Here is a 13490-nt window from a genome sequence, read left to right as displayed (position 1 = left end):
CACATAGAAAAGGAGATCAGATTTGTGGTTACCAGAGGTGGAAAGTGGGGGGAAGGGGTAGTTAGAGGAAGGTAGTCAAAAGGTACAAGCTTCCAGTTACAAGATAAATAACTATTAGGGATGTTAATGTAAACATGATAAATATAATGAAAACTGCTGCATGTTATATATCAGGGGTCCCCAAACCCTGGGCTACAGACTGGTACTGTTAGGGACCAGGCTGCACAGCAGGAGGTGAGCAGGTGAAGCTTCATCTGTACTTACAGTCACACTCTGTGTCACTCACGTTACGGCCTGTGCTCCGCCACCTGTCAGATCAGTGGTGGCCTTAGATTCTCGCAGGAGTGCAAACCCTACTGTGAACTGCATATGCACAGGATCTAGGTTGCATACTCCTAATGCGAATCCAATGGCTGATGATATGAGGTGGAGCTGAGGCAGTGATGCTGGCCCTGGAGAGCAGCTGTAAATACAGTTATCACTAGCACAATAAATGTAATGTACTTGAGTCACCTAAAACCATCTCCTCCAAAACCCCTGGGTCCATGCATGGAAAAATTGTCTTCCGTGAAACCGGTCCCTGGTGCCAAAAAGATTTGGGACTGCTGTTACACATGAAAGTTGTTAAGAGAGTAAATCCTAGGAACTCTCTTCTAAACTTACTGTGATACTCATTTTATGATGTATATAAGTCAGATCAGTGCTCTATGCAAACTTACACACTGCTGTATGTCAGTTATGTCTCAGTAAAACTGAAAGAAAAAAATTAATCCCATACAGAGTAAAAACCAAATGTAACCACCGAAACTATTAAAAACTTGTAAGAAGAAGGAAGAAATTTATAACCTTGGGGTATAAAAAGTCTTGCTAAATAAGAAACAAAAAAAGCATGAGAAACAAGTTCATAAATATAACTACATGAAAAGGCAAAACATCTATAAAACCAAAAATAATGCCAGATATCAAATTAACATAAGCACATAGAATATTTCCAGAATGATAGAAAGAGGAACATTTTCCAGAAAAGCTGGGAAATGGGGGAAGGATTAAGGATAGAAGAGAGAGTTTTCATTATATAAATGCCTTTTTTTTTTTAAATTTATTTATAAATGCCTTTTAGTAAACTATTTTTGGTGCTTCCCTGTGGGCTCAGTGGTTAAGAATCTGCCCACCTATGGAAGAGACATGGGTTTGATCCTGCGGTTGGAAAGATCCTCTGGAGAAGGAAATGTCAACCCACCCCAGTATTCTTGCCTGGAAAATCCCATGGACAGAGGAGCCTGGTTGGCTATAGTTCATGGAGTCTCAAAGCAGCTGGATGTGATTTAACGACTAAGCAACAACAACCCCAAAAATTATTTTTCAGTTTTCCCATACTTTTAAAGTGAAACAAAACCAGACACATATTCCTTATTTTTATAGCCCAGTGGTCTGATGCTTAAGACTTGGTGCTTCCAGTGAAGGGGGGGCGTGGGTCCCATCTCTGGTTGGGGAAATTCTGCATGCTCTGTGAGGCAGCCAAAAAACAAAGTTAGATTGTCTATTTTTGTAACAAAAAAGACAACATACTGGAAGAAAATATTTACCCCAAGTAGAAGAGGAAAGTAATAAATATCCAGAATATATCAAGAACTCCAACAATGACAAAAACCTAAGGAAAAATAAGCAAAGGAGAATAACACAAAATTATCTTTAAGAGGTGGCTAAAAATACATAAGAATATTAAATTTCTCTAGTTCTCTGTGTTATTCACATTTAAAGTAACTTGAAAACACATTTTCATTTTTCACCAACCTTGCTTCCAGAGATTGTAAAGTAGGATAATACTCAGCATTGGTAAGGGTGGTGGTATATATGTAACCTAATGAAATGTGGTTGTAAACTGGTCTGGTCATTTTGGAAGACAGTTTCTCAGGAGCTATTAAAATTTTAAATGTCCACCCTTGTACCCCAGCAATTAATTTTCTCTTGAGCTGCCTTAAAGAATAATCACACATGGCACTAATCACATCTCTGTCTGTTTTTAGTTGTAACTAATTAAAGAAGGAAATTCTGTCCATTTTCAGTTCTGCTACTGCTAAGTCGCTTCAGTCATGTCCGACTCTGTGCAATCCCATAGATGGCAGCTCATCAGGCTCTGCCATCCCTGGGATTCTCCAAGCAAGAACACTGGATTGGGTTGCCATTTCCTTCTCCAATGCATGAAAGTGGAAAGTGAAGTCGCTCAGTGGTGTCCGACTCTTCGCCACTTTTAACACCCTGAGTTCAGAATGATAAAGTTGCAGTTCCCATATGCTGACTTAGAAACTAGATTTGGAAGAGCAAAATTTTAGCAATGACTATTAACAAGAGTAATCACATTCCATTTCTATTATCATTTTACATGAAAACGCATCATAGTGGAGTGTTGCTTTGTAAAAGTACATTTTAAACATTTTTTTTTTCTTTTTCTCTTTTTAGAATTTAAACCAGAATCCAAGAACTCTTTTGCCAAAATTTTATGGACTGTATTGCATGCAATCAGGGGGCATTAACATCAGGATTGTCGTGATGAACAATGTTTTACCACGCTCCATGAGAATGCACTTTACATATGACTTGAAAGGCTCAACCTATAAGCGAAGAGCATCCCGAAAAGAGAGAGAGAAATCTAGCCCCACGTTTAAGGACTTAGATTTCCTGCAGGACATGCATGAAGGATTGTATTTTGATACAGAAACATACAATGCACTCATGAAGACACTTCAGAGAGACTGCCGGGTAAGGAAATGTCATTGTTTTGAATGCCTTTGCAAAATTGTCTGTGGTAATGTACTTTTTTAAGGAAGGTCCAAAGGCCAACACATGGAATCCCCTCATTCCCAATCCTTGTGCTGATCCATGCTTCCCTGTTGTTGAAGGAACTGGTGGATGACAACGCGGTCGTCTGGAATCTATTAATTTTACTAATAAGCGAAGTCAGCCTTCTTTGATCAAATGACACAAAGATTTTTGTTTCTTTTCATCCTCTGTGGGAAAGATAAAGTGAAAGGAAAAGAAATTTGGGTTTAACACAGTGATTATTGAGAAAAGCCACATATTAATACAAAACTTAGATGAAGTAAGATTCCAACAGGGGAGAGAGGCTTAGAGAAAATGCGCTTAATGCAATTGATAAATGGATCCCTAGAAATCCGTTGTAGATGCCAAACCATGGGATGGGTTCATTTACTGAAACTGCTTTATATGATCTGCATAGGAGGCAATCAGGAGTGAGATTTGACAGAGCAAAGGCCTTTCCATGCAAAGTAGCCAAATCCTTTATCAAAAGGATGCGAGTTATCAGCCGGCAATGTGCAAGAAAAAAAACTAAAACCAAAGTTGAGGATAAATGTTTCTGACATGGTAAATTTACAGAAAGTAGGTAAAAGCCCTTTTGGAGAAATAGAAGAGAATGCAATGAGAATGTAACTCTGCTGGGTTCTGAAGGGTAATGATCATTTGGTCAAAAGATTGTCAGGGATGTTATTTCTTGGTCCAGATGAACTTTTGAGAACCACTCAGTTCTCAGCTGAGTTGAACATGTTGGAAACGGGCCGAAGGAATGATGATGAGGGTTTGGGTCCAGGCCTGATCAGGGTTTTCTAGAAGAGAGGACAGGATTCATGGGGCCTGATCACTGGGAAATATGCAGTGTGTCTTGGCTTCCTGGGCCTTCTGTGGACCTGGTCAGATGACCCACATTGTTGCTGGGGAGGGAAGATCCCTTCTCTGCCAGGCTTGAGCTCACCTGAAGGTGAAGAAGGCAGTCTTGACCTCCCCATGTAATGTATAAAGTAGGGGATCCTCCCCGAGAAGCACAACCCCAGTGTTGCCACGTTTTGTCTTTCTGTGTGTTAGAACATTTATGAAAACACAGAAAGATGCATTCTTGGAATCATTTCTTTCATTGGTAGAGGATTTATCCCATGGTTCCTGTTCTTTAGCTGCCATTCATTGAATGCTTCAAGTTTGCCAGGCTAGCCTAAGATTTTCTATTTTTAAAAAATATTGAAGTATAATTGATTTACCATTACAGTATTGTGATAGTTTCAAGTAGTCAGCAGAGTGATTCAGTTATACATGTGTATGTGTGTGTATATATATATATATATCTCCTTTTTCAGATTCTTTTCCATTATAGTTATTACAAGATACTGAATGTCTTGTGTATATATATATATATATATGATATATATACAATATACCTTGTGCTATATAGTAGGTTCATGTTGGTAATCTATTTTATATATAGTACTGTGTATATGTTAATCCCAAACTCCTAATTTATCCCTCTCCTTCCTTTCCCTTTGGTAACCATAACTTTGTTTTCTATGTCCATGAGTCTGTTTGTTTTGTAAGTTCATTTGTATCGATATTATTTTTTTATATTCCACATAGAAGTGATACCATATATTTGTCTTTCTTTGTCTGACTTACTTCACTTAATATCCTAACTGCATTATTTCATTTCATTATCTCAGCCACCATGTGACATCAGTACCATTCACACTCCCATTTTTCTCTCTCTTTTTTTTTAATTTGGAAGATCATACTCCTATTTTAATTGGTGAATAGTTAAGTTCCTAAAAAGATTAAGAAACTTGTCCAGCATCACCTAGCCAGTCAGTGGCAGAGCCCACCCTGTTTAGGGACAAAGCATGTGTTCTTAACAACTGAAATTTACAGACTCAAATGTAAGGATTTTTTTAAAACTATCTTTTGAGAAATCATGGGAAGAACAGTGAGAACCAAGCAAACAAAAATATCCAGCTGAGCTGTTCAGATATCTGGGTGCATATGAGTGACTCATATTTTTCTTTAAAAAAAGAATAAAACATACATACATTTTAGTAGAAACCTTTCTCTATGCTTTTCAACTCTGACAGGATGTGGGTGAAAAGTGACTCTCAGTTCCCCAGAGTTTAGTACAGTTTTAGATTTGCTCTCTGCGTGTGCGTGTGCACGCGTGTGCTTGCATATATTTCTTGCCTCTTTAATATGGAAAGCCTTTTTCTTGCTGTCTTCTAAGGCTCCTATGCCAGGAAAAAAAAAAAAAGGAAAGGTCAAATGTAAAAAGCCATTGCACAGGATTTGTCTGTTTATTAGCATTTCCTGAGCCCAGCCCTGATAGAACGAGGTCAAACATGACTCTTCTTCAGCAATGAGTCCCTGGAGATTTGCCTTTTTATTTTTTGAGGATTTGTTGTGCTGAGGAACATAAAGGTCAAAGTAGAGTCATCCTAAGCCTAACTCTCTCTCTTTCATTGCATTTGAACCTGTAAATGACACAGATAATGAAACTTCCTTAAATTGCACATGTGTCTTCAAAAAGGCTCTTCTTGGGGTGGGGTTAGGCATGTGAGCGGGATGCTATGGAGGAACCTGAGTCCCTTCTGTGATCTTCCTTGGTGAAGACCAAGGCCTCTCTAATCTGGAGTCAGCAGCTGATTCTCAGATCAGAGCTGCCCGGAGGAGGGCACGTTTCTAGAACGGTAGGTCTTAATATTTAAAGGTCAGGGACCTCTTTGCAAAACTGATGAAAGCTGTGAACTGTTTCCCCAGAAAAATGCCTATCCACACACCAGTTCATGAATCCCTTGGAGCCCATCATCCCCCACCTCTACCCTACCCCACCGCAGGCAGAAGACTCCCATCCTAGAGCCGGGCAGACCCATCTCTCTCTTTCTTCAGGTCATCCGCTGAAGGGCTAGAATAAGTTGTGTGGTTGGCACTGCCTGCAGCGTCTCTGACCCTGACATTTCCCTCGCTTTGTAGAAAACTGACTTTAGTGCCAGACAAGGTGCTATGGAGATCCAGGGAGCACGTGAGATCACCCTGGGGCTGGTTCCAGCCCCAAAGGATGGAGAATCTCTGCTATTAACATTCCTCTGAGTGAGGCAGTATCGCTAGGGCTCTAGAAACGAAGTGGGGGACTGCACTACTGTGTCAGCAGCCCAGCCAAAGAAAGGTGAGGTAGACCCCTATTCAGATACATCCTTCCACGCACGTATCAGACACATGTATTGCGGGCCTACTGTGTGCCAACATGGGGTAAATGACCTCTATTTTTAATCAATTGCCATTCTGTGTATTAGTGCCAGGATGATATTCTAAGGCATTTATAGGGATTAGAGTAGGTAACATCATAGTTTGGTTTTGAAGAAGAGGAGTTCTCCAGGCAAAGAAGTAGAAGCATATTTCTAGGCAGAGAAAATAATATGAGTTAAGCATGAAATGGCATAGCATGTTCCTAGAACTAGAATTGTTTGGTGTTGTGACAGTTAATAGTAAAGGAACATGTGAGGTAGGAGAGAAAAGCAGTCAGGAGCCAAATAATGTCAAAAGCCCCTTTCTGGGGGTGCCAGGTCCTCTTACGGGCTTAGAAGTAGTAAAGCCAGGAATCCCAGACCTTTGGACCCCAGCTTTTCTGCTGTTCCCAGATAGAAAAGATAAGCCTCCTAACCTCTTCCTGCCGTCACTCCTCCTTCCTGCCCCCACCTCTTTCATATTTCAGCTTGACATCTCAGAACTCAGGGCTCCATTTCCCCTGCAGGACTGCTGACTGGAAGATACCTTCCTGACTCACTGACCCAGCTTGACCCACATGCATCGTGCCCTGTTCCCCACAGACTACTTACTTCCCTGACTCCCCATCAGAGCTGCTTCTGGACTCTGCATCTGAAACGGCCTGAACTACCTTAACCCGCACTGAGTCCTCTTGACAAGGGCCATCTTCCCCTGCACCCCCTGAGCACCCCTGAGTCCCCTTCCTCAGCTTTCCCAGCCCAGCCTCAGGCCCTTGCCTATAAACCTGCCCCCACCCCACTTCTGGTCCATCCCTATCAACTCCTCCACATGGCACTCTGGCTGCTTGGCAGTCCTCTAGAAAACAGAATGCACTTTATCCTTCAACCTTGCTGAACCCACTTCCCCACAGAATTCAGAAAAAGGACTCTTTCCAGAAGCAGGAATCCAGATCTTGATTCTCCTTGACTCCCACACTGCTGTTCCCTATAGGCTATGTCTAGGGGAAATGTACATGGAAATAATGGGGTTCCCTTTCTGGAAGCGTTATCTCTTCCTTAGCCTCACCCTCTGCCTGCTATGACAGCCATCTACACCCATAAGAAAACTTGGCCTGGGGTAAGAGTCATGTCAGTAGAAAGTACCACCAGGACAGCACAGGTCACTTGTCATCAAAAACAAAAGGTAGGATTTATTCAAACCGTCCCCTGTGGTCCCTCTGTGGCAGACAAGCTGCGAGGCGCATCCTGTGTGAACACTGCTCTTCCCAGGGGCTCCGCTGTCTTCCCCTAGCCTGATCTGCCTGTCTTCTCTGACCTGGGGAATGTGGTCAGCATGAAGCCAGTTGCCCACTTCAGTTCCCTGCAGCTGCGCTTCCCATCCTCCTTTCTATCCTCTTTCTCCACACTCAGTAAATCACCACATCCTGTCCAATCTGCCTCCTAAATAACTCTTGGCTGCCCGCTCCCTCCAGACGCACAGCCTCTGCCCTTGCAGAGACCCTTCCTTGCCTGGTGTTTTCACTAGCATTGTCTTTCAGTATATTTCCAGCGCTGTCCCCAAAGTCATCCTAAGTTCGGAAGACCAACAGCTCTTGAAGCCATACATACTTCATAGCTTGAAACTTTCGACCCCTCTTGATTTGATCCCTGCTGCTTCCCCAGATGCTCCTTCAGCGTCCTGTTTCAGCCTTGTCTCTCCCCTTTCCCTAGAGCATCCTTGCTCCCCAGCCATTCTGATCGGCTGGATACATTCTCTAAAGGTTTTGCTCTTTTCAGGCATGTCTCACCCCGAAGGTTCATTCTCCCCGTCTCTCCTTCACCTGGCCCCTGCCTACTCATCTCAGGACTGCCTTCCCCCAAGACCACCATGCTGTGGGTCGCCCAAGCCTCCAGGGTTAACCTCTTTTGTGAGATTTAACACGTGTAGTTCCTTGAGCCTGAGGATCAAACCTGCCTTCGTTGCCTGGTGCTTAGTCAGTACTTAGTAACAGTTCATTGAAATACATATTTGAACAAAGGAATAAATTATCTGATGATAGAGGGAGACAGGTTTAGGCACACCTCCAAAAAAAATCTATCTTTGGTGACTTTTACATATTTAGCTGTTTTTTAGGTTCTGTCTCTTTTGGAAGAGGCATCCAGTTTCACTGCCATGCCTGCCAGATATAGCCCTGAGAATTAATAAAGCAGATGAGTTCCCTTTTGAATCACTTGGGTTTTTTTGAAAAACTGAACTGATTGTCCCCACGTTCAAAGTCATTTGTGCAACAAAAGTTTTTTTATCTTTCAATTATTTTCCCATAGAAACAGTATTATAGTCATTTGAATTTATTTGATGCTGATTCTTGTTTCCTTTAGGTACATGTCCTGTCTCCGTAGCCAGACTAAATGTCTCAAAGCCTAAAGCTCATTGCTTATACCTCTCTACAACTGTGTACCTGGCTTATTGTGTACATTCAGTACATATAAGATGATGAAATTTAAAATGACTTAAAGTTTATGTATTAATTTTGAAAGAACAATTAGTAACTATTTGGTATTCATTTTTTTAATTTACTATAATTCATGAAAAAATCTAAAAAGTCTCATATCATTTAATTAGTTTGATACATTACTACATCCTATGGTATTTATTGATAACTCTGGGGATGTGGCGAGAATTCATGTTTGCAATTCAAATAGTTTATTCCTTCATGTGGGAGTCATATCAGACAGTCTTGATAATTAATAACCTAAATGACTTGTTTTGCATTTATTATTTTTTTGTTTAGCAGCAAACATTAATTTTTATTTAGTGTGGAACCAATTTACTTTTTTTACACAAACATCTGTTGCCATAAATATTAATATTAATGAAATATTCATGAAACTAGTCTTAATATTGAGACTTTTTTTTTTGCAAACTGGGGTTTCTTTCTGCGTATGGCAAGTTCTAAATTTGTAGATTACATTCTTCTCAGCTCTGGACATGTTTGTATGGGTTACAATGTAGGTTATTTTCTATAATACTTAATTTAGCATAATGTTAGTGCTCACTACATAGCTATAATTTTGTTTAGCAATTTTTTTGCATTAGTTTAGACAGGTTCTTTTCTTTTTTAATATGTATTGGTTGCCTTCCAATTATCTTTAAGGGGGAAAAAATGCCTCAGACCTAATAGAAAAAAGATGTATATCTTTTACTGATGACAACACTTAACATTTAGGCTATTTTCTTTATCAGTGAGGAATTGAACTTTGTTTTTAGACTTCAGCTAAATCATGGGAAGAGATATCATTAACTCCGCATCTCTGTTCCAGAGATGAAAGATTACTTCCCTGAAAAGATATAGATGAATGCACTGTTTGGCAAATTAGGTCTTAATAACACTATAATCTCATGATATATTTATTTGCATTGTTTTAAATTATGAGTTTTGCTATCTCTTATTAGCTATATTGATAACATTGTAATACCTACATAAAGCAAAGATAAAGTTGGTGAAAAAATAAGTAAATTAAACCAACTTATAGACTCAGATTCTTTGAGCAAGAAAAAAAAAATTATAAAGTTTCTGAGAAACAGTGAAGCAATGCCTTCTGTGCTCTGCTCTAAGAGAAAATGATCTTGGACATAGATCTCTATATCTAGCCAGGCCAGATTTCCTTGTGAAACTGCAAATAAAAACGTTGTCATATATGCAAGGACTTTAAAAGCTTCCTACCTGTAAATCTTTTATTAAAAGAAGAAATTTTGAAGTAAGCCAGAAAGAAAAACACCAATACAGTATACTAACACATATATATGGAATTTAGGAAGATGGCAATGACGACCCTGTATGCAAGACAGGAAAAAAGACACAGATGTGTATAACGGACTTTTGGACTCAGAGGGAGAGGGAGAGGGTGGGATGATTTGGGAGAATGGGAATTCTAACATGTAAACTATCATGTAAGAATTGAATCGTCAGTCCATGTCTGACATAGGGTGCAGCATGCTTGGGGCTGGTGCATGGGGATGACCCAGAGAGTTGATGTGGGGAGGGAGGTGGGAGGGGGGGGTCATGTTTGGGAACGCATGTAAGAATTAAAGATTTTAAAATTAAAAAAATAATAATAATAAATTTAAAAAAAAAAGAAGAAATTTTAAAAATAATTGTAGATTTGCATGCATTTGGAAGAAAAAGTACAGAGAGATCTCATATACTCTTTACCTAGCTTTCCCAATGGTAACATCTCATAGCACTTTTGTACAATATTACAACTAGGAAATAGATATGGGTACAGTGCAGGGATCTTTTTCAGATTTCACCAGTTTTATGTGCACTCATTTGTCTGTGTGCATGGGTATGTATCTAACAGAAGCAGAAGATATTAAGAAGAGGTGGCAAGAATACATGGAAGAACTGTACAAAAAAGATCTTCATGACCCAGATAATCATGATGATGTGATCACTAATCTAGAGCCAGACATCTTGGAATGTGAAGTCAAGTGGGCTTTAGAAAGCATCACTACGAACAAAGCTAGTGGAGGTGATGGAATTCCAGTTGAGCTGTTTCAAATTGTAAAAGATGATGATGTGAAAGTGCTGCACTCAATATGCCAGCAAGTTTGGAAAACTCAGCAGTGGCCACAGGACTGGAAAAGGTCAGTTTTCATTCCAATTCCAAAGAAAGGCAATGCAAAAGAATGCTCAAACTACCGCACAATTGCACTCATCTCACATGCTAGTAAAGTAATGCTCAAAATTCTCCAAGCCAGACTTCAGCAATACGTGAACTGTGAACTCCCAGATGTTCAAACTGGTTTCAGAAAAGGCAGAGGAACCAGAGATCAAATTGCCAACATCCGCTGGATCATGGAAAAGCAAGAGAGTTCCAGAAAAACATTTATTTCTGCTTTATTGACTATGCCAAAGCCTTTGACTGTGTGGATCACAATAAACTGTGGAAAATTCTGAAAGAGATGGGAATACCAGACCACCTGACCTGCCTCTGGAGAAATCTGTATGCAGGTCAGGAAGCAACAGTTAGAACTGGACACGGAACAACAGACTGGTTCCAAATAGGAAAAGGAGTATGTCAAGGCTGTATGTATATTGTCACCCTGCTTATTTAACTTCTATGCAGAGTACATCATGAGAAACGTTGGACTGGAAAAAACACAAGCTGGAATCAAGATTGCCGGGAGAAATATCAATAACCTCAGATATGCAGATGACACCACCCTTATGGCAGAAAGTGAAGAGGAACTAAAAAGCCTCTTGATGAAAGTGAAAGAGGAGAGTGAAAAAGTTGGCTTAAAGCTCAATGTTCAGAAAACAAAGATCATGGCATCTGGTCCCATCACTTCATGGGAAATAGATGGGGAAACAGTGGAAACAGTGTCAGACTTTATTTTGGGGGGGCTCCAAAATCACTGCAGATGGTGACTGCAGCCATGAAATAAAAAGATGCTTACTCCTTGGAAGAAAAGTTATGACCAACCTAGACAGTATATTCCAAAGCAGAGACATTACTTTGCCAGCAAAGGTCCATCTAGTCAAGGCTATGGTTTTTCCTGTGGTTATGTATGGATGTGAGATTTGGACTGTGAAGAAGGCTGAGTGCCGAAGAATGGATGCTTTTGAACTGTGGTGTTGGAGAAGACTCTTGAGGGTCCCTTGGACTGCAAGGAGATCCAACCAGTCCATTCTGAAGGAGATCAGAATTTCTTTGGAAGGAGTGGGATTTCTTTGGAAGGAATGATGCTAAAGCTGAAGCTCCAGTACTTTAGACACCTCATGCGAAGAATTGACTCATTGGAAAAGACTCTGATGGTGGGAGGGATTGGGGACAGGAGGAGAAGTGGATGACCGAGGATGAGATGGCTGGATGGCATCACGGACTCGATGGATGTGAGTCTGGGTGAACTCCGGGAGTTGGTGATGGACAGGGAGGCCTGGCGTGCTGTGATTCATGGGGTTGCAAAGAGTCGGACACGGTTGAGTGACTGAGCTGAACTGAATGAACAATGCCGTGTGATGCATATATGTATTTCTTAAACCAACATAGTCAAGTACTTGACAAGCAGCAAGTGACAATTCTGGACACAAATTCTTCCTGCCCCTGTATTATACATAGCCACGCACACAGCTTCCTCATCCTGCCCCTCCCCAGTCTATTGCAGCCATCATTGTTTTCTGTCCCTGCAATTTTGTCAATTGAAGAATCATACAGGTGCAACCTCTGAGTTGGGCTTTTTTCACTCAGCATAATAACCTTGTGATCCATTCAAGTTATTTTGTGTATTGATGGTTTGCCCTTTTTTATTGCTGAGTTTCACGGTATGGATATACCACTTGCTGAATAACATGTAGTTTTCTTTAGTTTTTGACTGTTACAAATAAAGCTGCTATTAATATTTGCATGAAGATTTCTGCATAAGCACAAGTTTTCATTTCTCTGCATAAATGCCCAAGTGCAGCTTCTGTGTTGTATGGTAAGCACGTGTTTACTTGGGAAGAAATTGCTAAACTTTTTCAGAGCAGCTGTACGATTTTGCATTCCCACCAGCAGTGTATGAGTGATCTAGTTTCTTTTCACTCCCACCAACATTTGCTGTTGTCTCTATATTTTATTTTAGCCATTCTTATAGGTGTTTATATAAGTCTATTGTTAAAAAATTTCTTAAGTATATACTTCAACAAAGCAAAAGGTCAATAAAGAAGTAGTTTGGGGATATAGGAAAGAAGGGTGAAACAGAAGAACTTACGATTAAGTCTAAAGGCTAATCATACATCCCATGTACACACATTAATGTAATTGCTAGAGATTTCTGAGGAGAGGCCCAAGGTATAGGACTTTAGCACTAATAATATGCTGTGACTTTGGTGCTCATAGCACTTGATCTAACTCTGTTCTATAGCCTTTGGTATTTCTACATTATATTGTGATACCATGGGTACATGTTTCGTTTGCCTACTAAAATCTGCTCTCTAGGAGAATAGGAGTTGTATGATTTCACTTTCCCACCCTTCAAATCACTTAGCAGAATAGCAGTTGTCTTAGTGTTAGTCTTTTTTTTTAACTGCTTTCTATAGTTTTTTTCTTTACTAGGCTATTCAGTCGGAGAACATTTTTTATAGTTAGAAAAATTATTATCACTTATTTGGCTGTGTTGGGATCTTTGTTGTGGCACACAGGCTTAGTTGCTCCATAGCATGTGGGACTTGATTTCCCCAACCAGGGATCAAACATCCCCTAAATTGGAAGGTGGATTCTTTTTTGTTTTTTTTTTTTTTCAGTGTTAGTCTTTTGATGTCCGTGGGTCACAAAGAGTCAGACACGACTGAGTGACTAAGCACAAGATGAAACAATATTTTTGAAATGATAACTCTTACCTAATTGATAAATATAATAAGAGCAAGCTTTGATAATAGTGTACCAATGGTCTGATATGGAATAGACCTAGAGTTAATCATC

At 40.1% G+C, this 13490-nt stretch overlaps 1 protein-coding gene across 13 annotated transcripts in view; it reads left to right on the top strand.

Moving 5' to 3' along the window:
* Positions 1 to 13490, top strand: part of PIP5K1B (phosphatidylinositol-4-phosphate 5-kinase type 1 beta) — a 554522-nt gene that overhangs the window by 407612 nt on the left and 133420 nt on the right. For all 13 annotated transcript variants that reach the window (XM_060409393.1, XM_060409390.1, XM_060409396.1 and 10 more), the window contains one exon: positions 2461 to 2760. In XM_060409393.1, coding sequence (XP_060265376.1) covers positions 2461 to 2760 — 300 coding nt within the window. The remainder of the gene's footprint in view (positions 1 to 2460; positions 2761 to 13490) is intronic.

This window comes from Ovis aries, chromosome 2, assembly GCF_016772045.2.
Source record: "Ovis aries strain OAR_USU_Benz2616 breed Rambouillet chromosome 2, ARS-UI_Ramb_v3.0, whole genome shotgun sequence".
Taxonomy (NCBI): Eukaryota; Metazoa; Chordata; class Mammalia; order Artiodactyla; family Bovidae; genus Ovis; species Ovis aries.
The sequence above is the reverse complement of the archived record's forward strand: the minus strand, read 5'-3'. Positions and strand labels throughout refer to the sequence as shown.